This window comes from Phaethon aethereus (assembly GCF_964289735.1).
Source record: "Phaethon aethereus genome assembly, chromosome: 3".
NCBI classification, from domain to species: Eukaryota; Metazoa; Chordata; class Aves; order Phaethontiformes; family Phaethontidae; genus Phaethon; species Phaethon aethereus.
In genome coordinates, this window is record NC_138576.1 from 98,551,336 (window position 1) to 98,576,341 (window position 25,006).

The following is a 25,006-nucleotide window of genomic DNA, read 5'->3' on the forward strand; positions in this document are numbered from 1 at the left end:
GGCCAGGGCCGGGCAGAAAGCAGGCCAGAGACTCTCAGTTCGGGGCGCAGGAGCTGCGCAAGTGACGTAACGTGACGTGACATGACATGACCGGCCCCGGCCAGGCCAGGCCTGGCCCGGCCCGGCCCGCCAAGCCACGCACGCAGCGCCGCGCGCCCGGGCGGTTACCAGGAGACCCGCGGGAAGGAGGCAGTGAGGGTCAGTGACGCTCTGCGCATGCGCCCCGGAGACCGCCGAGCGCCGTCGGCGCCTGCGCGGTGGCTGGAGCGCGGAGCGGCAGAGCCGCGGCGGCGAGCGAGGCGGGAGGGGTGAGGGGGCGCATGCGCTCTGGCGGCTTCTGAGGCGGGGAGGAGGCGCAGGGAGGAGGGGTGGCCGCTTCCCCCCATTTAGCTGTGAGGGAGCGGGCACGGCGCTTTCGGCTGCCAGCGCGGGAGAAGCCGGGCGGCCGCAGGGGACTCTTGGAGGGGGGTGGGGGGAGCCACTGCAGCTGCGGCCACCGGTCCCTGCTCCTCCTCCTCCTCTGTGAAGCGCCCTCCACCCCGCCCTCTCCCCGCCCGGACCGAGGCTGGTGGCCACAAAATGGCGGATGGGGAGCTGAACGTGGACAGCCTCATCACCCGGCTGCTGGAAGGTGAGCGAGGCGCCAGGCAGCCCCGCCTGCCTGCCGTTCCACGCGGAGGGTGACTGGGCGCCGTCGCCTCCCCGCGGGATCCGGGGCTGCCGGCTCGGGGCGGGGGGGGTGGGGGGGAGCGGGCGGGGCGGACTCGTCCTGCGGTGCGGCCGGGGCAGCCGGGGCAGCGCCTCCCCCGCGCCGCTGAGCCCGGCGTGGCAGCCGGGAGGGGGCTTGGCGCGCCTCGGCGGTGCCCCAGGCCCGGCCCTGCCGAGCCCGTGGGAGGGAGGGCGCATTTAAGCATCCTGTCGGCGCTAGTGTGCGCGGGGTCCGTCCTCCCTGTCCAGGTGAAGTGGCTCCTTTCCTTTTTTTAAAAAAAAAAAAGCCAAAGCCAAACAAACCTCTGGCCCTTCCCCCCCCCCCCCCCCCCCCCCCCCGCAGCTGCCTGGCTCAGGGTCGAGCTGGAGAAGCCTCGCTAGCTGAGCTATGGGCGGCCTTATCCCTTCCTCTGGTTGGATTAGTCGCTGTCTTCCGTGTTTAAAATTATGTGTACAAGTTGCATTAGGTATGGAATTGTACGTACGTGAATGTCAGTGGAAGCAGAGGGATTTAGTGCGCTGACATTCCTGTGCCTGCCTACGGGGCAGTCTCCAAACGTGGCTCTCGTGGATGCCTAATAAAAGCTATGAAGGGTTTTGTGTGCATTAGTAAGCCTTTCCTTTAAAGTAGGGAGGAAACTGACTTATTCCCCGCTTTTAGAGAAGCTGAGGAATTATTCTTAGCATTTTCTTTTTATTTAAGTTACCTTTTGAATGTTTAGTCTTCTTAGGCCTCTTCTCCCATTAATCTTTCATTCCACATGCAACAAATACCTGGTATGTTGGAGATTAGAGTACGTGCATGGGTGTACGCTGTTCACTTGCTTGGTTGCTGTACTCCTTGGATAGTTGGATTGCTTTGCAGAAGGCGTGTAGAAAGGAATTTATGGAGTATCTACAGTTCTGGAAGTGAAACAAGTTTTGTAAGTCTGAAACTTTTGTTCAGCTGAGTTACTACAGAGAGGAGTTTTTAGGGCTTTGAGGATTTTTTTTTTAGTAGTTGTTTACACGTGTTCTTTTTAGATGTGAAAGTTAATTATTAACAATAAAATGTATATTTTAAAATACATAAAGGCTTTGGGCAATTGTGCTTGTTTGTTGTTTAAGATATGCAGTGTAGTATAGTATGAAGAAACCTGCAGGTATCATCAAAGTTTATCTTTGATCACTAATACTGATAAAACTCCCTTTTTCTGGATGTTGAAACCTTGATTAGTAGGTAGGTTTTTGAGATAAACCAAATAGTAACTTAGTAAACATTGACTTCATAGTGCAGATTTTTGGGCGCACATAAAAATGTATGTGTGTGTGTTGGTGAGTTTTTTGAGACACTTGAAAAACATAGTTGAAAGGTACTTCTCTCTGCTCATCAGTGTAGTTACTTAAATATAGATTGCTTCAAGAGGAGGAAATTCTGTAGTGTTTTGGTATGCAACTTGTTGGATTGTTTTGTTCTCTGTTATCTTAAATATTACTGTGCTTATCCTTTTTGTTAACTAAGACTTAAAATACATGTTCCATACTTTTTACATACACTATAAATACTTGTATTGCAACTTTCTAGCTTTTTGGGTTATGATGGGGTGCTGTGTGTCTGAGCAACCTAACCTGTGCTTTGTATTCCATAGTACTTCAATCTTTCAGTCTATTTCTCCCTCTGAACAGAGAATATGAAGTTTCTGAAGGGAAATAGAATGCTTTTTCTCTGCTTGTCACCTACTAACAGTAGTAGGAGTGCCTTGTACATCTTGTATCTGAAAGGGAATAGATTCTTGCAGGTTTTATTTGGGGGGAAAATATTAAAAGAATGCATTGTTTATGAATTACTTTTCATTCCATTTAACATCTTTTGTTGTACTGCTAGCGTATGATATTTTAAGCTGTGGTTCGAATAGTAGTGTTTCACAATGAAGCTTTTTTTTTGTACAGTTGGCAGCTCACATTCTGGAGCTCATGCTGTTGGTTAGCTGACCTGTTCTAGTAAAGTGAATATGAATCCCTCCCCATGCTGCTCGTGCAGAAAAATTTCTGTGGCTTCTTTTTCTCTGGAGCAATTAATTCATTTAACATTTTTTGGCTCTGTTACTTACACTTAACTTTGACTTAAAGGATAAGAAAACATGGCTTTTGAGCTGTAAAAATGCACATTGAAATAATGAAAAGACACTTTTATGAAATGTCATGCAGTACATATTTAGTCCTTTTGGTTACTTTAAGTGAAATGGATGGCTTTAAGTTTGAATAGCAATCTACAGTTGTCTCTGTGTGTCTGCTGCACGTAAATTTAAAAGAGTAGCAAACACATATCAAAAGCCACAGCAACAGGAAACTTCCCTGCTGTCATCGGGTTGCTGGTTGGTGACACCTGTTTCTAGGCTGTGATATTAACTGTCATAAGTTCTCACTCTTACTTTAATTAGGGTACTCTAACTGTTTTTACCCTTGTTGCTCAGGACTACATGTATTTTAGGTTATATGACACAGTAACTTGCCTTTTGATTCGAATTACCTACTTAGATCACCTTATCCTCCATGTGTTGTGGCTTTTTTTCTTTATCCCGAAATATCAACGTGCGGTGGCCTACAGCTAGGCTGCTTGGGAAAATTCATCAAGAACATCTTCCCAACCCTCAAAACGTGTGCATGCATGCTTATCTGTACGTATTTTAGAGATCTTTTGAGTGATGAAAGCCAAATTGATTAACTTGTGAGTTAAATTTGGGATAGTTTTCAGAAAGACTCAACTGAACCATAGTGTAATGCATAGTGGTAGTCTTATAGGACATTAGCTTTTAATTTCCATGTTCTTTTGCATATACCAAGTTCTTACCCTCTTTATTCATTGGTTAAGTGGGTGAATTTAGGAATGGTAGGAGCTTGTTCTGAATTGACTTTCTCTTGCAACATGTCTAGTAGTTGGTTACTAGTTAATGATACTTTATAAATAACTTCTGTTTGGGGGAAAGTAAGACTAAAGTGTATACTGTATGCTTAAAGTCTGAACATAGCAACGCTTTCTCCTATTTCTTCTACTTCCAGAATTAAATTCCCATTCCTGTTTCTTTACTAGAAGAGTGAGGGAGATACTAGTGCTCTTAGATGTGTGCCTGACTGATCTTGGAGAGAGTTCTAGCTTTATTACAAGTGATTTCTTTATCAAGAGAAATTTTATAAGTGAGTCTGCAAAGGTTTACAGGTCATGTAAGCACAAAATTCCATAGCTTTGCTAAAACACTTTTAGACTGATATGTAACCATGAAAGTGAATAAGCCAAATTAGTCTTAAGACTGTTTCCTTCTTGCACTGGTACTCCAAATTCTAGTCATGGGCCAGGCTTAGTTGTGCTATGGTACACAAAAAGATGATAGCCTCATTTTTGCTTCAGTGTGTGGACTTTTTTCTTGTTTGTGTTTTTTTTTTTGTTCTACCTTCCCAGCTATGCCATCTGGTGGATAGATCTCCCTAGTCCATCCTAGCTGTGGGCAGCACAGGGGTATGCACGCACACAAGACTGTCATGAGTACAGCAGATGTGGAATATAGAATCATAGAATAGTTTGGGTTGGAAGGGACCTTTTAAAGGTCATCTAGCCCAGCCCCCCTGCAATGAGCAGGGACATCTTTAACTAGACCAGGTTGCTCAAAGCCCCATCCAACCTGACCTGGAATGCTTCCAGGGATGCGTCATCTACCACCTCTCTGGGCAACCTGTGCCAGCATTTCACTGTAAATCATTTCTTCATTATATCTAATCTAAATCTACTCTCTTTTAGTTTAAAACCGTTACCCCTTGTCCTATTGCAACAGGCCCTGCTAAAATGTCCCCATCTTTCTTAAGCCCCCTTTAAGTACTGGAAGGCCTCAATAAGGTTTCCCCAGAGTCTTTTCTGCAGGATGAACAGAGAAGTTTTTTTTCTTTCAACACCATTTCTTCTTAGTCTCCACAGCTGAAATTGCTGCTTGCACCGTGTTTTGCCCCATTTGGGCACACCATGTATCTGTCTGTGGGAAATGCCCTGAAATTTGCAAAAATGCTGATACACCAGGCTTATGTTTAAATTAGCTTAGAGCCTGGCTTAAACTTTGATGTGTGGAAAAGTTCCCTCTACCAAAGCAAGGATGCTGGAATAGGTCTGACATTACTTGTAAAGAGTGCTGTGGATGGTGTTAAGACTGCCATATTTCTGTCTGGGTGGTGGGCTTCTTGTTTCTGTGCTGTAAATGTCCCTTAAAATTTCTGAATATAAGGCAGCCCAGCTGGACTGGACTTTGTACTTTAAAATATATAAGTATCTGTCTTGGTAAACACTAAGGAGTTTACCATATGGAAGAGAGGATGTACGTGGGGAAACTCAGACATATAGTAGCCATAAATACAAACTGGATTTCTGTGAAGAGGGTTTATTTATATAGCTTGTCGTGGTTTAACCCCAGCCAGCAGCTAAGCTCTCTCACTCCCCCCTGATGGGATGGGGGAGAGAATCAGGAGTGTAAAAGTGAGAAAACTCATGGGTTGAGATAAAGACAGTTGAATAGGTAAAGCAAAAGCTGCACACGCAAGCGAAGCAAAACAAGGAATTCATTCACTGCATCAGCAGGCAGGTGTTCAGCCACCTCCAGGAAAACAGGGCTCCATCATGTGTAACGGTTACTTGGGAAGGCAAACGCCATCGTTCCCAATGTCCCTCTCTTCCTCCTTCTACACCCAGCTTTCTATGCTGAGCATGATGTCGTAGGGTGGAATATTGCTTTGGCCAGTTGGGGTTAGCTGTCCCAGCTATGTCCCCTGCCAGCTTCCAGTGCACACCCAGCCTTCTTGCTGCTGGGGTGGTGTGAGAGGCAGAAAAGGCCTTGGCTCTGTGGACTGCTCAGCAGTAAAGAAAACATCCCTGAATTATCAACCCTGTTTCCAGCACAAATCCAAAACATAGCGCCTTACTACTTACTTACAAGATCTCTTGCTTGCCTACATCTAGCTAACCTATTTCAAATTAACAACTTCAGTTCAGTTGATGGAACTTAATGTGGGTCTGCTCTAAAACAAAATTGGTTTTGGTGAGGCTAGGAGGGCTACTAGTTCTGATAGTATTGATCCACTAAGAAAGTTGTGCAATACTTATCCAAGAGAGCTGTCAAACTTCCAGTAGACGTGAATAATGGTTATTGCTTCAATGTTCAGCTCAAAGTGTGATTTTTAAGATTGTCTTAATAAAAGCTGATTGTGTAGTATTCTTACTGTGTCATGTGATGTCTTCTAAGCAAGCTGCAACTTTCAGTTTCTTCTGATTTCAGAGATCTTGTAGGTAGTGATAAAGACAGAAATTTGAATATTATTCAGTTTTTCAAATGGAAGTTGGATTTTAAATGCTTGTGAAATAATTGAGATTTTTCTTTACTGGTTTCAAATGCTACAGATCTATTGGGCTAATATATTATGGTCAAAAACGTCTTTCTTGGTTAGTGTCTTAACCTATCCAGACAGCCTGATGGTCTGGTATGATACAGTAGCAGTGCCTGCAGTTCCACAGGCTCCATAACTGGTACTGAAAAAGAGAGGTAGTTGTAGAGAAGAAAAATAGACCTTAATGAACTGTTGCAGAACAACATAAACAAACTATGGAGGTGAACCGTGAATAAACAAGGGTTATTACCTGGTTTGGTGTGAAATCACTAGTTAATCTGCCATTAGAAAAATAAACAGGAGAGCTTCATGAGGAGTTTCTTGCAAAGGATATATTTTTGACATAGTCTGTAGAGAAAGAAAGAAAATAGGCAGTTTTCAGATGTTTCTAGGAGGGTAGATGTTGTGTTAAACAGGGAAAGGGGATAGAAAGAGGAATGACATTTGTGTCTGGGTTTGTACAGTAGTGCAGACATCAGCCAGTTCATCTTCAGCTTTATAAGTGCATGACGAATGGGATAGTTGGCTTGAAAAATTGCGCTGAAGGCCAAGAGCTCAGCAATGTGTGCTGGTGTTCCTTTATTCTGGCTGGTTATTTTGCCACTTGAAGCCTACATGATTCAGTAACTGTTTCATTTAGATATTCTGTAGCACAGTTTTGACTTGACTCATTCAGTGTCCTGCTCAGAGTACAGCTAAATTGTAGTATAAAAGGAAAAAAACACTCGTTTTATTTCATGTAGGTAAGAGGATTTTTAATACTTGATAGTTGCAATTAAATGCTCATTAGTGACTACTATAAATGTAGGTATGCTAACTTTTTTTGAAAAGGGGAAAAAACCCCAAAACAACAATATATGGTTTAGCGGTGTGAAGTTGAGCATACTGTATTTGGCTGTTATTCAGTAAGGTTGTATACTGTACTCGGTGAAGGGAGTGTGTGTATAGGGGAATTGACTCTTAACTACAACCTGAGGTACCTCTATAATGTGATGTGTATTTGGTTCATAATTTGAACATGGAAATGAACCTATTTACTGCCTTCTCTTACTGTTGTTTGATTTGTCTTAGTACATGGACTAGGTCCTCTTAGTTTCACAGCACCATTTTCTGTGTGTGTTGTGGTGTGGGTTTTTTTCTTAGTGTCGAGCTTGATACAAAGCCTTTGTGTGTATATCCCACATAACCATGTTAGTTAAATACCTGAGAAATTGAAGAGGTGCAAAAGTCCTGTTAAACCCTAGCTTTTTGTATTGGAACTTAAGTTACTTCTCTCCTTGGTGTACTTCTCAGGAGTTACTTTATAACTTGGTAATTTGTGTCTGTCTTTCTCAAGTTTTAGGAATTTCAGTAGCACTGCTTTAGATGAAAAGAAAGTCGAACTTTGAGAAAGAAGCAGAAATTCTTTGTTTCATGAAATTTTTTATGTTAGTCTTCCAAGTGGACTAGAACAGGAACTGCTACCACTTTGTATAATACAACACAGTGAGAAGCTTCTACCTTATGCTTTGGTAAGTTGCATGAGTTTCAAGTTCAAGCAAACAGTAAATACAGACCAATAGCAAGCATTAGGGTTACACATTTTGCTTACAGAATGGAGTAACTAATGTGATCTTGTCCTTCAACTTTGAATTCAGCAATTTCTGGAACTGTGTGATACAGAAAGACTGAATCCGTCAGTTCATGGAACCTCTGTATAAGGAAGCAGGTGGTCCATGAAAAACAAATGTAATGGGTGGAGGTTAGTGTAGGGACACTTGCATGTTTTCATGGGCTTATTTGGGTATCCCCTGAAACAACTTCAGATACAAGTTTCTAATAAAGCTCCTTCTCCATGACCATTAATTCTGCTGGATAGTATGTATTTTAAGAATGTAAACTCAAGTTTGGGTAGGAGAACACTTCATTGCTTGGTTATTTGCTTCGTTAGTCTTTCACTCTGCAGTGAATTAGTGTTTGATGTTAAGTAAGTCCTGCTGAAATGAGTTCACAAGCAATCACTGTGTTCTTCAGCAAAACACTTAGTATCAAGGATATCCAGTGAAGGCAAATTTATTAAGATTTTAAGAGTACTTGGATGTAAAAGCACAGTTGTTCAGGAAAAAAACTCCCTAGAAAGTGGATTCTTTCATTTTTAGTGGAGAGTTTAGATGATGTACCCTAGCAAAGGTATGGTACAGGGCTTTGCTGAGTACACCATGCAGAGTAGCTGTGTATTCAGCAGTATGCTCCTTATTGAATTGAACAAAGCGCCATCAGGGCTTCATTTATATTATTTTTGTCCACCAGTGTAACACAGGAATGAAAGCCATTCTAAGGTTGGCTCTGTTACAGCAATTCTGAAACTTTGAAAAATTGTGTTGCTGGTTTAACTTTCAATGTTTTGCTGCAAGATAGGGAGTGGCTGCTTCTGGATGACAGCTGAACAATTTAAGTAACAGAAAATATTTTGAGGGAGTAGAAGTTTTGCTTTCCAAAACAAAGGATGCTTTTTAAATCAAATGCATGATTCCTGACTTAAACCCGTGAAAATATATAACTTGGATTTTAAAAATGCTGGGAGTGGATAACTTCCAAAATCAGTTTAAGCACTGTTTGGTTTTTTCCAAGTCATAGGTGATGCTACCTTGGGGTTTCAAATCTATTCTGCTCCTACTATTGAGAGGCTGTTCAGGAGTTATCAAATACTCCAAAGTACTTTGAACTACAAAAAATAAATCGTTAAATGTTGTAGTTGTTAATCACCAATCATTAAACATTCCACAGAATGTCAGAGGGAGCGTAAGCTTGTGGGAATTGCTTGTGTGCAATTTGTAAAATTGCATGCTTGTAGTCTTGTGTTGTAGTTTGGGTGTTTTTTTTAGATGGCAAAATAGATCTCTAAAGCCATAATTTCAGAAATAAGCTTGGCTGGAGCTACTGTGAAAAGAAGCAGAACCAGCTGTTTTTTTCCTTCACTAGTCCTAGCCCAAGATCACAGTGGATGTATTCTCCAGCTTGAGGAACTATCTAGATTACATCTTTGTTTTGTTGTGTCTTTGTACTAGAAAGAAAAGATCAGTTCACTGATAGTTTACTGCGTGGCCACACAAATGCATATGCCTGCAAAAAAAGGAGAGTGTAAGGAACGGAGGCTGCTGCTTAGCAATAATGCTGGCCCAGTTTTTTATGAGACTTCTAAGTCTGGCTGGGTTTTAATGTTATGCTAAAACCGTGAGCATTTTGTTAAGTAAACAGGACGTGTGGTATTGGAGAACACAGTATAAATGCTTAGGACAGCTGTGCATACCACAGTTGATTTAGTTATTGAAGAAACTTCTATTAGTGATGTCACAAAATGAGCAGCTTAGAGTGAGAGGCACACCAGAAACAGTGTGACCGGGTAAATGTATTTTCTCCAGTTCATGAAAGAGTATGGTGAGAAGTGATGGCTCATAGAACTTTCAACAGCCAGTTCTTGACCTACTTTCTTTAGTGTTATTTATTTTCTTCCTCTCCAATATTGCCTTACATAGTGTGCTACTCCCTGACATGAATTTGGAAGGATTAAAAAACAATTATTTTTGCTGAAGTTTTTCTTTACTGCTGCTGTGCAACTCATGTCTCTTATTACTAACTGCTGTTAGTAGACTTGCTAAGGTTGCTTATCAAAGGTTGTGTAGATACAGAGACCTTTTCAGTATTGCTTAGAGCAGCTTTTGGATTACTATAGGATCTATTGTGCTGAAATAATAGCCTGACAGTACAATGCATATAGTTGCTTTTCATTCTCTTTATTCCCTGCTATGTCACTCTGCTTTAAGCTCCTTGCAGCAAAGGCTTGTTCTGGCATAGCACTGCGCACGTGGGATCTTGTATTACAGCAGGAATTGTTGTCCCTACTGAAGACTTTTATGTAAATCAAAGCTTGTTTACAGCATCTGCATCTTAGATTAAACAGAATTAATTTATGTCTAGTGTTGAGATGCTGTTTCTGCTCTGAGTAAATGCCAACCACTAAAAATGATGATTTTCCAAATGCTGTTAAAGGCTTTATGTGAGCTACAGATTTTACAATGCAGGCAGCTATGGCTTGCATGTTTTAATAATGGTTAGCTATAGTAGTTTGTAAAGGAGTCTGAAAAAAATCACTTACACTCTTGATCTCATTGTCATAACTTCCTCTTAAATATGTTTTTGGGGATTTCATAGGATCACAGAATCACAGGATGGTAGGGGTTGGAAAGGACCTCTGAAGATCATCTGATCCAACCCCCCTGCCTAGGGCAGGTTGCACAGGAACGTGTCCAGTCGGGTTTTGAAGGTCTCCAGAGAAGGAGACTCCACAACCTCTCTGAGCAGCTTGTTCCAGTGCTCCATCACCCTCACAGTAAAGTTTTTCCTCATATTGAGGTGGAACTTCCTGTGCTGCAGTTTATGCCCGTTGCCCCTCGTCCTGTCACTGGGCACTACTGAAAAGAGACTGGCTGCATCCTCCTGACAGCCACCCTTGACACTTGGCTTTTGAAAAACTAAATGTGGTGAGATGTTCTTGTTTAGAATCGATACAGTGCTCAACTGAGTCAAGGAAATTTGAACAAAATTCTAGTTGTAGTGTAAGCTGGTGAAAGATGTACTTACTCTGGTTTGTGTGCATGTACCACAGCTATGATACAGCTGTTTTGTATAACTATTTAGCAAACCTTTCAGTGCCTTTGTGAATCTAGCAAAGGGCTGAGGCTTCTAGGGTCAGAGTAGCTTCTCATTTTTCAGTATGTAGTACCCTTATTGATGATCAGGGGATTGTGGGAGAAAACTTCTTTCCTGTTAACTGCATTACTGATGATTATTCCTCATGAAAGCCCAGACTTCGTACTTCCTTCAGTCCTTCTCGCAAATGTAACTGAGCTTGCATGCTTGCTCTGTGGAGCTGTTCACTGTTCTGGATGGAGGGGGAGGGTGCCTTTGCAAAGGTGCGGTGGCCCAGATTTGTACCCTTCCCAAGGGCTGGAAGTAACTGCTACCATCAGGTGTGTCTCTCTCCTGAGAGTGACATACTTGCCACAGTTCTAGAAACTTCTCTGATCTGGAGAATCCAAAGTGTGGTAGTAAGTTACTGCCCTGTTTGGTTTGTCTGTTAAGGGCTTGCAACATTTAAGGCTCTACTGTAAAAAGTAAAGAACTAACATCAAGACACTGGATGCACTATGGCAGTTAGTTTTGAAGTCAGGAGCTGTGAGTTCACTGTGTCTTCTAGGGCAAAAATCCAGCAGCACTTAAAGCCTCAATCCTATAAAGCAATTGTTCAGAGTTTAAACCTCTGTGAGTTTCAAAGGAAGCTAAAGGCTGACATTCTAGGAAAAAATGACTGGATCAAAGTTATTTTAAGTGCCCTCCTTGAACTGCTTTTTCAATTTTGGACTTTGTGGTTGATCTGGTGCTACTTATGGTAACATTAATGTTGTATACAGTGGCCTTTTCCTGGGTTTGAGTTGCAAAACTAGAGTGGATATAGAAAGTGTGCAGTTAAGTCACTTCTTGGTTTTAATCTACATGAAATGGCTTAATTCTGGTGTTGCAAAACATGATGAAAGTAGTTAAATATAGAGGGCAATGTCATTGCTTCTCAAAACAGGTTAACAGAACGCACAGTTTGTAGAGGAAAAATGGGACTGAAAAGCTAGTTGTGCTGCATGCTTCTTTGCTGTGACCTTGATGTTATATGCCGTGGGTTTAAAATATAACAATTGTTTCAATAAAATGATAGCTATTGTGATATTAAGACTCTGCTCTTTCAGGTGAGAACTTTCTTATGTATAATGACAGTTTATTGTGCCTATCGACATGAGTTTCTCGTCTGTGAAAGGGATCATTATAAGCTACCAGAATGCGAGTGTTTGAAAAGGTGGAGATTGGAGCATTTTGGTACCTCTCAAATTGGATAGTGAAGTCCTGTGCAAAGCTGACAAGACTGAGATTTAATTTTTATTCTCTTTTTGCTAATAATCCCTGTAGGGCTGAAGATGTATCTGTAAGTGCATCAATAGTAGATGTTTGAGATGTGATGAAATGAAAGCCTGTAGGCATTTATTGTTTTCTAGTTACCTTGATTGTGTCTAATGTCTGCCTTTGTATTCTTTTGGTATGTAAGCCAACATCTTAATGCATGAAGAGTAACAACAAAAATGTGTTACTAAAAAGCTGTTTGCTTTCTCAAGTATAGTTGAAGTCTTAATTAGTAAAAGGAGTGTGACTTACCATATGGTAAATATCACTTGATACTGATTCAGAGCTTCACTGAGGGAAGTCCTGTATGCCACAGCCTTGTTCTTGTGGGATACTAAGCATTTCCAGTCTATCCCCTCTGTAGATAGACTAGCCCTCCTGCTATTTTTTGCACTCAAACCGGCTGTCCGAGGATCTAGTGTCACATCTTCCCTGCTTGAGAAAACCATTCTTCATTTCTGCCTTTTCACACACTCCTGTGGCTGCTTCCTAACCTCAGTTTGACAAGTGTGCCTGGTGTTTATTAAAAGTAAAAAATAGGAATTCATAGCATATTGTTGCGATGGTCAGATGTGCAGTTACACTGGGAGAAGTATGCAGTGATAACCAGAGCAGAGCCTTTTGAGCTTAACATTTTGGACTGTAGTACTAGGTGACCTAGGACAAACTTCCCCTCATATCCTTTTTTTCCCCATTGCACAATGTAGATAATCATAGAATGGTTTGGGTTGGAAGGGACCTTTAAAGGCCATCTAGTCCAATCCCCCCCGCAGTGAGCAGGGTTATCTTCAACTAAATCAAGTTGCTCAGAGCTCTGGTCTGATCTCCTTCGTAAAGCATGTTTTGTAGGAGCTAAGCAGAAATAAAAGGAAAGGGGAGGTTATATTAAAAACAAAAATTGCAAGCATAATCTTTTTTCGAGAGGGGAAGCAGGCAAGCCAGGAACTTATTTTATATGTGAAGAACTAGTTTTTGCTATTCTCTTCACAAATCTATCTTATTAGACCTCCTTGAAGTCACAGCTAAAGTTTTTATGAAGAAACGTCTTACTATGTTGGAGTTCGAAAGCGTTTGCATTTGAAGTACTAAAGTTGTGTACTACCTTCCGTTGTAGGTACTAGCATGGTTTAATGCTGAATGTTGCTTCCATCTACAGCAGATGGCAGAACAGGATCTTTGCCTTTCTTTGCCTGTTAGACACTGATACATTCTGGCTTATTAGTTTGAACTCTGAAGTTTGGTTTATGCTAAGAAGCAAGACAGAACTGGATCAGCTAAAGTGCAGACTCACGTGTTCTATTTTGCTGCCTCATTAAAGACATGTTAAAGCTTCTGACAGAGGAATTACAGAGATATTTGTGGAAAGAAGCAGCTGCAGATAAACTTGCCAGAAGATGCTGGTTGGAGTGTGATGACACATGAATGCTTTTGAAAACTTGGTACTAAATATAGGTCTGAGTACCTGACTTACTGGTTTAGGAATTCAGTTTCATTCTAATTAGAATGTCTGTCTTTGGAGATAAAGGTTCCAATAACTCAAGAGCCGTTACATATGAACAAAGGTTTCATGAAACATTTGTAATTTTTAGTGTGATGTTCCTAATATGGCAATTTCAGCTGCCAAAAGTGTAAACATGTCTGGTTTTCTTTGTATTTAGGTAGCCCTGTTGAACTCAACAGTCCTGAAGAAGTTTATTTTGTGCTAATGTGAAAGTGTTTTCAGGATTTCCATTCTCAGGATTTTTTTGTCTACTGTGAATACTCCAGAATAATGTAATTATTAAATTAAACACTTTCTGAAGTTGCTATTTATCCAAATAGGGATGAAAGCAAGGCTTAAATTATTCTCTTCCAAGAACTTGATTTAACAGGAATGCATACAGACTTTTAAGCACACGTTACCACAGTCAGAGGTTAATTTTAGAATTTGTTGGAATACATAATTCCAATACATTTGGTAGATATGTTGGAGTGTGCTGCCAGCTTTTTGTTAAATACAGATTTCAAATACAGTTCATCTGCACTTACCTATTGCTGTGTATATGTGTCATAGTTACCTTCAATTGTTAACATCTCATTTCAGTACGAGGATGTCGTCCTGGGAAGATCGTTCAGATGACCGAAGCAGAAGTTCGGGGTTTGTGCATAAAATCACGGGAAATATTTCTTAGTCAGCCTATTCTCCTGGAACTAGAGGCACCTCTGAAAATTTGTGGTATGTAAACTTCGTATGTATGTGTTTTGTGTAGGTGTTTTAATCTAGTTGTATGCTAGATTGGTTGGAAGCATACTGAGATAGGCAAGTGACTTGGGTGATATGGATTAGAGTGACGGCTTCATGATCTTAAGTGTAATTTTCAATTTAGGTTGGATTAAGTCGAGAAAAAGCAGCTAAAAGCTGGTTGATTGCTGATGCTCCTCCTGTTACTTAGCAGCAAGTTCTGTTGGCAGCAAGAGCTGCTTGTGCCCTCATCTAGTGCAGTTTTTGCACTGTATGTTGTACTTCCCTAAGGACTGCTTACACAGAGCTGCTCTTCAATCACTATTTCAAAAAGCAATTAGCTGCTTTAAAAGCAAATGTTCAATGTTGTAGTTGCTCTCTTCAATGCATAAGGAAAACAAAGATCTTAACATGTTGTGAAATGGAGCACTGAAAAAAGTGTTAGTCTTTCAATTGAAAAAATAAAACTGGATGCAGACTGTTAAACTAGGCTTAGATACCATGTAATAAATTCCTTGAGCTTTACTGCTGTTTTACTGTTTTAACAAACATCATTATTCCTGTCATATGGATAAAGCGAAAATATGTGTGTTCTTTGTAAGATGCTAGACTTCTTGAAAAGTATTCTGTTCTTAATTGGTATGCAAGCTTGTTAAAAAATGTTACAAAAGTATTGTAAATACTGGCTTGTAATCATCCAAGTTAACAGCAGTTAACAGTCTTAGAGAGCATAAAGTTTCTTGAATTCAGCATCTTGAAGTGCCACAGTATTAAAATTGAAGCAGTCTTGGAATTTGTTGTTACTAACAAGCTCAAAGATAGATTGGCTTCTTCCTAGGCTTCTTCCTGGCAGACCTAATGTAGCAATGTTTCTTACATTAAGAGACGGTATTACCTTTTTTAAAAAAAGGCCCTAATGGTAAAATAATTTTTAAATGACTAATTGCTTGGCAGGGTAGGGAGGGAAAACCAGACCAGTTTGCCTAATGACATAAATTTGAAGGTAAAATCCAGCTTTACCATGTTGTGTTTATGCTATACTGAAAAGACTACAGTAGCCTCATCATATTCCTAGATAAAGAAAAAATGAAAACTCAGATATTTAGATTTTGTATAAGTCAAGGTCTGCAAAGAATAACTAGACTCTCTCAAAGTTTCTCATCTGCCTAAATCGTGACAGTTGAAAGGACTGCTAGATGCACAATAATAGGGTAGCAAATGCACAATTAAATAAGGCATTTGTTATTTTTAAATTAGATTCAAAACACAGTGGTAGCATCAGGGAGTGTCAGGTGCATCTAAAGTTAATATTAGAGCAATTGTCAAAGATGCATTTAGATAAAAGTGAAAGAGATGATCACTTTCACCAAAAGCAAAATATGCAGCTCTACTGCTTTGAACTACTATTTTAGTGTGTTCAGGCAATGCCTGAGGAACCATTATAGAATCGTCTTGTCTTGTAATCAAGTCAATTCAAAATAAGCTTTTTACATTAAAACACAGCCATTCAAGATGTAAGATGAAAGATGTTCTTATGTAAATGTCCATTTTAAAGTAGGTGTGTTTTTTAACTGTAAGGCTTTGTATCTGGTAGACTTCAATTCAGCTGGTGCCCATATAAAGCTGTATTTTAAAATGGCAGGTGCCTTGAATGGAATAGTAAATGCTTTGGTCCCTTTACAAAATGGTTTCTATAAAATGTTCCTTTGCCCTCTAGGTGCTTTGGTCGCTCTGGCTCATGTGTGTAATTGAAAGTAGTTCTAGACAGTAAACACAATTATAATACTCTTTCTGTAGTATGTTTATTTGGTAGTTCTGGTGGTGGTGAAGTCTGGGGAGTGTATTGATAGTGTAGTTCTGGAATACTAAACTTAGCATAGCAATGACTTGTTGAGGAGTCTTCTATGTTTTCTTTTGGTTGTGACCTGGAGTTTTCTGAATATCAAGTAGAATAGGAATTGTTCTTGTTGCAATGTATATGAAAATTATTTTAGCCAGTGAAACTTCAGGTTATGTCTGGAATTGGGTAGTGGATAATGTTCCCCATTATTAGAAGAAAATGAGGAAGTGATTCTTCTGAGTGAGAAATAGTTACAGAAGAATGCTGCCTAAAGAAGGAACTATTGCATTTCTCATGGAAAGAGTAAACAGGACTATAGCTATGTACTCTTCCTACGACTGTATGCTTTAAGAATTGGACTGGCGAGCATACAGGTTTAGGAACCTTTTTTCTTTAAGATTATGGAAAAAGTTGTAGAGATGTGTGTGTTGGGTTTTTTTCTTTAAGGCCATGGAAGCTAGTGCTCTACTGGAGAATAACCGTGCTTAACAAAGTTGGGATTTTGCCACTGGACAAGCAGCAAAAGTGAAAATGTATTTATGGAATGCTTAGCGTGTGGGCCCAGGAGGTACTATATTTAAACAACATACAACTTGTACTGGAGGCTTCTTGCACAGCTTTTTTGCATTCAGTCGCTTTAGTAATGAATTTTGCAGTCAGCTGGGAAACATCATGTGTACTCTACAAGTTATGGTAGAGCAGCTTTGGTGTTGTCTTTTGACCTAACGGGCATCTCACAGATAGTTAGCTTTGGCTAGCCTGATAGGATACGTTGTGCTGTTGTAATTGCCACATGGAGTTGTTTCGTGGAAAGCCAGCTTAATCTTAAAGGTGGCAGTGTGAGTAACATGACAGTTACTTTTCCTAAGATATATCTGCAGGGTTGGATATCTTGTAAGAGATATCATTCTTTGAGTCTCTGTACTGTTTTTATATGAATAATTGCATCAAAGGAGGAGTTTCCCATCCCACAGTATTTAGGGTATCTTAGTACAGCAATGTTATGGGAGGACAAGCAGTTGACCTTTGAAGTAAGTGCTCTCTGCCAGCAAAATGTTCAATTTCTCTCCAGTCTATCTAGATTCTGTACTGATCTGTTTTTGCAGTAAATAATGTGACTTTTTCTTAATACATTGGCTTCCTGGCCATGTGACTGTTCAACTAAATGTTGTCTTTCTGACCTTGTTTTAATTTGAACAAATTAGAGCTTAGTTAGAAAGCCTAAGCTTAATTGTGAAGATTTCTGTAGCTTTTGGTTTTCAGATTGGTTTCATAACTGACATAGCGGTTCTGCAAATACTGAGAGTTACTTAAATTTAGTGAGTACTTCAGTTTGTAATGTTAACATGGTTCTTACCTTTCTCTTAATCTATTGCTAGTCTGATTTTAAAGGAGATACTAATTCTTTTTTTAAGATCAATTAATAAAAAGTGTTTAGTTGACTTAAGTACTTGATTTGTGTACTCTTTATATGTTGTTGCACTAATCCTCAGTGAACCTTTTCTTATTCAGGTGATATTCATGGTCAGTATACAGACTTGCTTCGATTATTTGAATATGGAGGATTCCCACCGGAAGCTAATTATCTTTTCCTTGGAGACTATGTAGACAGAGGCAAACAGTCTCTGGAAACAATTTGCCTATTACTGGCATATAAAATCAAGTACCCGGAAAACTTCTTTCTCTTAAGAGGAAATCATGAGTGTGCTAGCATCAATCGGATCTATGGATTCTATGATGAATGTAAGCAAAACCTATTTCTCTTGAAAGACTGTTATAGAGTAATACTGTGTTTTGGAGACACTTCTAGCAGTGACTCTTGTACTGCAAGGATTTCAATGTTCTGTGAACCTTCTTTGAAACTTTCTGAAAGTACATTTCAAACCAAGGTTAAAGTCACTCTAGAGAATTATTATTTGTTCTCCTGCTGTCCTTGAAATGCTGTTGCAGGAGACTGAAACCTAAGTACACTCGCAGAAGTAAAGCCCTGTGAAGACATTTGCTAATGGGTTTGGTTGGGTTGTGATATGTATTGCAAGTTGACTTTAAGAAAACAGCCTTCTCTTCCTAATGTCTCAAACTATTCTTGTAGGCAAGCGGAGATTTAACATTAAGCTGTGGAAGACCTTCACAGACTGTTTTAACTGTCTGCCTATTGCTGCCATTGTGGATGAGAAGATCTTCTGTTGTCACGGAGGTGAGCTGATGACTGCTTTAAAAGGCTGTATCTAAACTGATCTTTGGGTTAATGCTATACCAAATGGAGTGTGGATGTGTGTACCTGGTATTTAGCTGGACGTTTAACCTTATATTGTCTGTAAAGGTTGCTGTTATGCCTTGTGCTTTTCTGTGCACCTGGCAGCAGACAGGCGTCATTCTTACCTGATACACATGGCCCTCTGTGCCTGAGGGGCAAGTGCATCTATAAGTATTCCCATCGGTATGTCCCTCTCTGAAGCATATTGAATGCTAGAATTCTTGCCTAATTTGCCACGTGACTTGCTGTTACCATCTATCAGCGCAGCCTTAGCTAACATTGGCATCCCTAGCAGTGAAGTGAAAGAATAACTTTCACAAGTAACCCCATCTCTATAGTCTTGGCCTCTTCAGCTGATTTCATAATACGTTGGTGGAAGGGACCTCTGAGGTCACACAGTCAAGCCTGCTGCTTGAAGACAGACATTTGTTAACATTAGAGCAAGTCAGCCGTGGCTGACTCCATAAAACCTGTGCTATTAGTAAACCTATGTTCTGTGGGCACCTGTCCCAGTGCTGGCCTGTTCTTGTAGACAAGAAAGTGTTTGGTGTTGATCCAACTGAGGCCTGTGACTTCTGAATATTGCAACTTAGTTGGGCACTGTTCTTTAATGGGATTCCCTATGCTTTTCCAGGCAATGATGCTTACGGGTTTTCAGGACCTTTTAGAATCACAAGAACTCAAACAATTGACAATTTCAAATTACTTGTACTAAGAGCCATACTGCCTTTTTGCAGCTGTCTTTGCAGCTACCTTAATTACTAAGCAACTTGATGCCTTGCACTGAGTGATCCAGAGATGGTCTGGTAGATGTTGCATCTGCATTGTCAGTGAGATAATTAGAGATTAGTGGAAGTGAGAGTACTGCAGAAACCTCTAGTTTGACTGAACAGCTCCATTTGAAATTAGAAAGAGCATGCACCTGAGCAGACTCTTCCAGAATTTGTGAAGTTGTATTGACAGCTGCCATCCTGCCTTTATTAATTACAGGTATCTCTGCAAGAGCTCTGCCTGTATGGAATGTGCTGTAAATACAATCCTGGCTCTTCCTGCATCTTGTATTGCAAGCTTCTGCCTTCAGTGCCTGCTAGTATAAGCTATCAGAATCTTTTGCATAATATGTTCTGAGGTATTGTCCTGCCTCTGTAAATACAGAATTAATGCAATGATAGACAGTTGAGTCTGCCAGTCTCCAGGTAGCATTGACATGTTGGAGAAAGTACTTGTTTTCTCACAGATCATCTTTTCATCTCATTTTCAATCACTGTGGTGTGGTGTTTTGGTTTTTTTTTCTTTAAGAACTGGTACTTATCTTAAAAGCTGTATCTCACATTCTTAAAATTGAGATCTAAAACTACTTCTGCACCAAGGTAGACAATTATCAGTGTCTGAAACAATGTAATAAGTTTGTTTCTAATAAAGCTGATGAAGGAATTATTCTTTTACTATCATTATGCTTTCTTGAATTTTGTTTTCTTTGGGAAACAGTAGAGAATGAATGGTGACAAAATACTGTGGTGTTTCAGGCAAGCAATTATGCTTAGGTGGTTGGTAGAAGGTAATCAAGGAAGCTTAGCAGGTAGAATGCTATGTTCTAGGACAAAACTGATACACATATATATGTATATATGCAGTTGAGACCCGAGTTATGAGCAAGAAGCTTAGAAAGCTATTTGTCAAGAAAAAAGATTTAAAGCTTTATTATAAATATATTTTAATATATTGATCAACCTCTTGTTAATCAAGAAGGAAAACTTTTATTTTGTGCATAGTATGCTTAAGGATCCTCTTATGAAAAGCAATATTTCTTTATTGAATGCTAATTGTCCTTTAAACTTGTACAGGCTTCATCTGTAACTGAAATTACTATCACTGAACTGATCCGCTGTGAAATAAAGTAAAAAGATTACTAAATGTGCTGTGTGCTTCTAATAAATGAAAGTGGTCATTCAGCACATAAATAAGTTTTTTTTCCCTTTTTCTGCTCTTCTCCAATCCTGTCCAAACTGCATTCCAGATCCCATGAAGTCATGGACTTTCAACGCCTTTTCATGATGTTACTACTGTAATAATCACTGAGGCAGCAACACAAACAATTCAACTCTGCTGGAGGTTGAAGCTAGAATGTAGATATAAGGTAGGTGCCTTTTTTACTATATTGCGCATTTTTGCATAGTTTATTTTTAAAATATTGTCCTCTGGGATATATAATAAAACTTTGCAAAACCGCATAACATAGTAAAACAAAAGGCACCTAACTTACCCCAGTAGGCTATCTACAAAATCCTCAGTCAGCTTTTTTACCTACACTTCTTTGAGCATCTGCTGTTTTGAGATCTCTATCTCACAATATAAATCAAACCTGTCTTGCCATCCCTGTGTCCAAATATTCACGCTGCTGAAAGGATCTTTCATTGTATCCTTCCCATCACCTCTCTCTTTTCCTGGTCTGTCTCACATTGCTCACACAAGATGTATTTTGACCTTTTCTTAAGGCTGTCCTCTTGACTTCCTTCTGTCTTTGCTCTTTATCTTACTTCATTAAAGCTTATTCCATAACCATTCCCCAACTTCTCCCTTTTGCTCTGCTTTGTATTCTATACAATATTGTCCTCTTATCTATGACACCACTCTCTAGTTCTAAGCCTTTAGAGACCTTACGTGATTACTTCCAAGTTTCTATAAATTAAGGCCATGTTGTAGTGTCATGTTGATGGAGCACATGGGTCTTATCACATTGGATTTAAACTCTTGAGATGGGAGTCATGTTAGTTTAGTAGAATACTGGATTTACATAATATTTTCAAGCTCTGGAATTCTATTTTTTCTTGTGACATTAATGACAATGAAATGTATGTTGAAGGTGAAGTCTACTTGATGATCTTACATAGTGTCCAGTGAGACCTGAGGAGCTTCCTGGATTACGCTACAGAAATAAGTAACCTTCACTCTTAACTTTACCAATTGTCCCTGATCAGGGAGTGGTTGAAATCTAGAGCCTGGATTTGATGAGTGCCGGAAGTAATGACAATTCACTTTCTGTTTTCCCTTAGGAAAGGGGTGCTCTTACACTTCAAGAAGACAGTATACTGAAGGATGCTTTTTCTGTGCTTAGCTGTCATTATGTGACAAAACTTAATTCAATTGTGTGCTTTTCAGTTGTCTTTCAGTGCACAGTAGGCTGCAGCAATCACTGTAGTGGCAGCAGCCTGACAGTGAGCTTTAGTATTTGTTTTGTGTTTGCATTCTTATTTCCTTCATTTAATGCTGATCATCTACAACTTTTGTAGACCTGAATTTGGGACGTGAGCCATTTCTTTTTGTGCAGGGGAAAAGACCTCTTGGGTGGTTACAAAGAGGTCTACAAACATGCAGGCAGTTTTGTGGGGTTTTGCTATTTTACAGTGGTGTAAAATAGCACAAAAATCAACAGCTACAGGGTTGAGGCATGGTTTGTAACAACACTTCCTTTCAAAGAACTGCATGTTTTGGGTGCAACTTGATATGGTGGGAGATGTAACCTCACAAAAGGTCACAGACTGGTGATGCTTATTTCACTGAAACTGTCTATTACTATCTCAGTGTGGTGCTGAGTAGAATCAGTAGGATTCACATGCCTTTGTGCTAGTGTAATCTGCATGCAAATAGATCAGTTCTGGGAAAGGGGAAGAGGTAGGTTGGTCAAAGTTTAAACGTTGATTATCTACATGAATTTGTATTAGTATCCCTGTAATTGTATAAGTAGCATATCAAAGGAGTTTTAGTCAATTCTGTTTAATGTAGGATTTCTGCCATCCTTCACAACCTCAAGATAGTATCGTGAAGACAGCTTTAACAAGCTGATGAGTTTAGAAGGCTTTTCTCATAATGCCGCTTCGACAAAAATAATCTAAAATCTTAATACTTGAATAAAAGTTCCTCCAGTCTTTATATCAAATACATTGGAGTCATTGTTCCTGTAACATGTACATTGCCACTGTGCAAATTGTGATGCCAGCTGAGATTATTTTGCACAGTGACTCCTTTCCAGTGGCAGGTCTTCTGTAGTGTTCAAAGTTCTGGACTCAGTCAAATGGGTTAATATTAAATGCGTTTCATCACAAATTAGGTCTTCATGCTCTATTTCCAAATTTGCAACTTTCTTATTTAGGTAATCTTGGCCTAAGTCATTTAAGTCACTTTAGGACCCATATTTAAGGACATGAAAGCATCTAGTAGGCTTTTTCGTGCCTGTATGCCTCCAGTAGAAAAGCCCTAGAGTGTGTACTTAAACTGTTCAAAGGGTGGCTTTGGAATCCCATGCTTTGGCTGTAATTACGTGTTAATATGGCAAAACTTTACAAAAAAGAGCTGTGTCATTGTGATAAATGATGTAATCAAGGTACTATGGTTTTATAAATGACTAAGTAGCTGAGCTGTAGCAGGTGACTACCTCTGTGCTCCTCATTTATTGCAGTTGCACAGTCTAGTATTTGTTTACAGCATCCAGGAACAGCTGGTCAGCTGATGTGTGGTAAAACACTGAAATACAGTGATGTGAATTATGAGTTCAAAGCAGCCTTGCAGGTATGACTGGCTTGTGGTCTTTTAAAGATGCGTAGGGGATTTTCCTTCAGATTTACAAAATAAGATGATTGTAAAGAAGGTCATCTGCATCCAGTTTAATTGTATTAGATAATGGGAATGCTATGCTTCACAGGTTCTCTCGTAAGCTGTTTAAGAGAACATACTTATCTGCAGAGTTCTGTGCTGGCTAAAAGGATGGTAGGAAAACAATTAAAACCCTATGCTAATCTCACTTGGGTTATTCTCTGTCCCTCTGTTCAGGGAGTTAATTGTCTTATAGCAAACTGTCCTTTGTTTATATTACAGTGGAAACAATGGATGCTCTATGACTTTGAACCTCTAATTGTGTGTTCTTTGGAACCCATTTTACAGGTAAAATACATAGATAAGTTATTTGTTTTCTTGTACTTACAGGACTATCTCCAGATCTCCAGTCAATGGAGCAGATCCGGAGAATTATGAGACCTACAGATGTTCCTGACACAGGTGAGTGACATGGTATTTACTGTACACAGGTCTTAATGATGAAACAGATTTAATCAATTTCGGTACAGGTGATGCAGTGACTTAACACCACCTCTGTTGACAGTACAGTATTCCTTGATGTCTGTGCAGGGCATGAATTCTGTTCTTCATGATAGCTGAGTTATCAGATATGTTAGAGGCTATTGCCCACCTTGTTATTGCTTGTCATAGCAAAGGATACATGATCCAACTTTGGATACATTATCCATGAGTTTGCCTTAAAACAAACTTAGAAATCTAATAGAAGATCAAACGAAACTAAACATCTAGATCTTTTTCTTGCCTTGGTTAGGGGCCCCCAAACCTGTTAGTCTATCAAAGAATGTAACTGTGTAAAGCTTGGTGAGTATTATTTAAAGTATTTGGGCTTCTTCCTACTTGGAGCCATGTCTCTGTCCTCTTTAAATTTGTAAAGCATAGCTGCTACTTCACTGCAGTTGGGATTTCAGTCGCTTGTATCAATGTGCTAGTCCTGAAATTTTTCTTTTGCTAATATATTAATACTTTGCATATGTGGTAGATTGACACTGGCTGGATGCCACATGCCCAGCAAAGCTGCTCTATCACTTCTCAGCTGGACAGGGGAGAGAAAATATAACAAAAGGCTCGTGGGTCAATACAAGGGCAGGGAGAGATCATTTGGCAATTACTGTTATGGGCAAAACAGTCTCAACTCGGGGGAATGAGTTTAATTTATTACTAATCAAATCAGAGTAGGGTAATGAGAAATAAAACCAAATCTTGAAATGCTTTCCCCCTCCCCCCCGCCTTCTTACTGGGCTCAACTTCACTCCTGATTTTCTCTACCTCCTCCCCCTGAGTGGCACAGGGGGACAGGGAATGAGGGTTGTGGTCAATTCATCACACTTTGCTGCTGCTGCTCCTTCTTCCGCAGGGCGAGGACTTCTCACACTCTTCTGCTCCAGTGTAGAGTCCCTCCCACAGGGGAGAGTCCTCCACAAACTTTTGCAATGTGAGTCCTTCCCACAGGCTGCAGTTCTTCATGAACTGCTCCAGTCTGGGTCCCTTGCACAGGGTGCAGTCCTTCAGGAAGAGACTGCTCCAGCGTGGGTCCCCCATGGGGTCACAAGTCTTGCCAGCAAACCTGCTCTAACATGGGCTCCTCTCTCCATGGGTCCTGCCAGGAGCCTGCTCCAGCATGGGCTTCCCACAGGGTCACAGCGCCCTTTGGGCATCCACCTGCTCCCGCATGGGGTCCTCCATGGGCTGCAGGTGGAGATCTGCTCCAGTGTGCAGCTCCATGGGCTGCAGGGGGACAGCCTGCTTCAACATGGTCTTTACCACAGGCTGCAGGGGAACCTCCGCTCCTGTAACTGGAGCACCTCCTTCAGTGACCTTGGTGTCTGCAGAGTTTTCTCTCTCATATTGTCATGCCTCTCTGGCTGCAATTGCTGTGTTGTTTTTTCCCCTTTCTTAACTATGTTAAAGGTGCTACCACCATTGCTGATGGCCTTGGCCCTGGCCAGTGCTAGGTCCCTCTTGG

At 40.4% G+C, this 25,006-nt stretch overlaps 1 protein-coding gene across 1 annotated transcript in view; it reads left to right on the forward strand.

The window, feature by feature from the left end:
* Window positions 1-579: 579 nt before the first annotated feature.
* PPP1CB (protein phosphatase 1 catalytic subunit beta) overlaps window positions 580-25,006 on the forward strand; it is a gene marked incomplete at both ends in the record, with an annotated part of 29,923 nt that continues 5,496 nt past the window's right edge. The window contains 5 exons of the mRNA XM_081997576.1: window positions 580-631; window positions 14,177-14,308; window positions 17,667-17,897; window positions 18,247-18,351; window positions 23,392-23,463. Coding sequence (XP_081853702.1) covers window positions 580-631; window positions 14,177-14,308; window positions 17,667-17,897; window positions 18,247-18,351; window positions 23,392-23,463 — 592 coding nt within the window. The remainder of the gene's footprint in view (window positions 632-14,176; window positions 14,309-17,666; window positions 17,898-18,246; window positions 18,352-23,391; window positions 23,464-25,006) is intronic.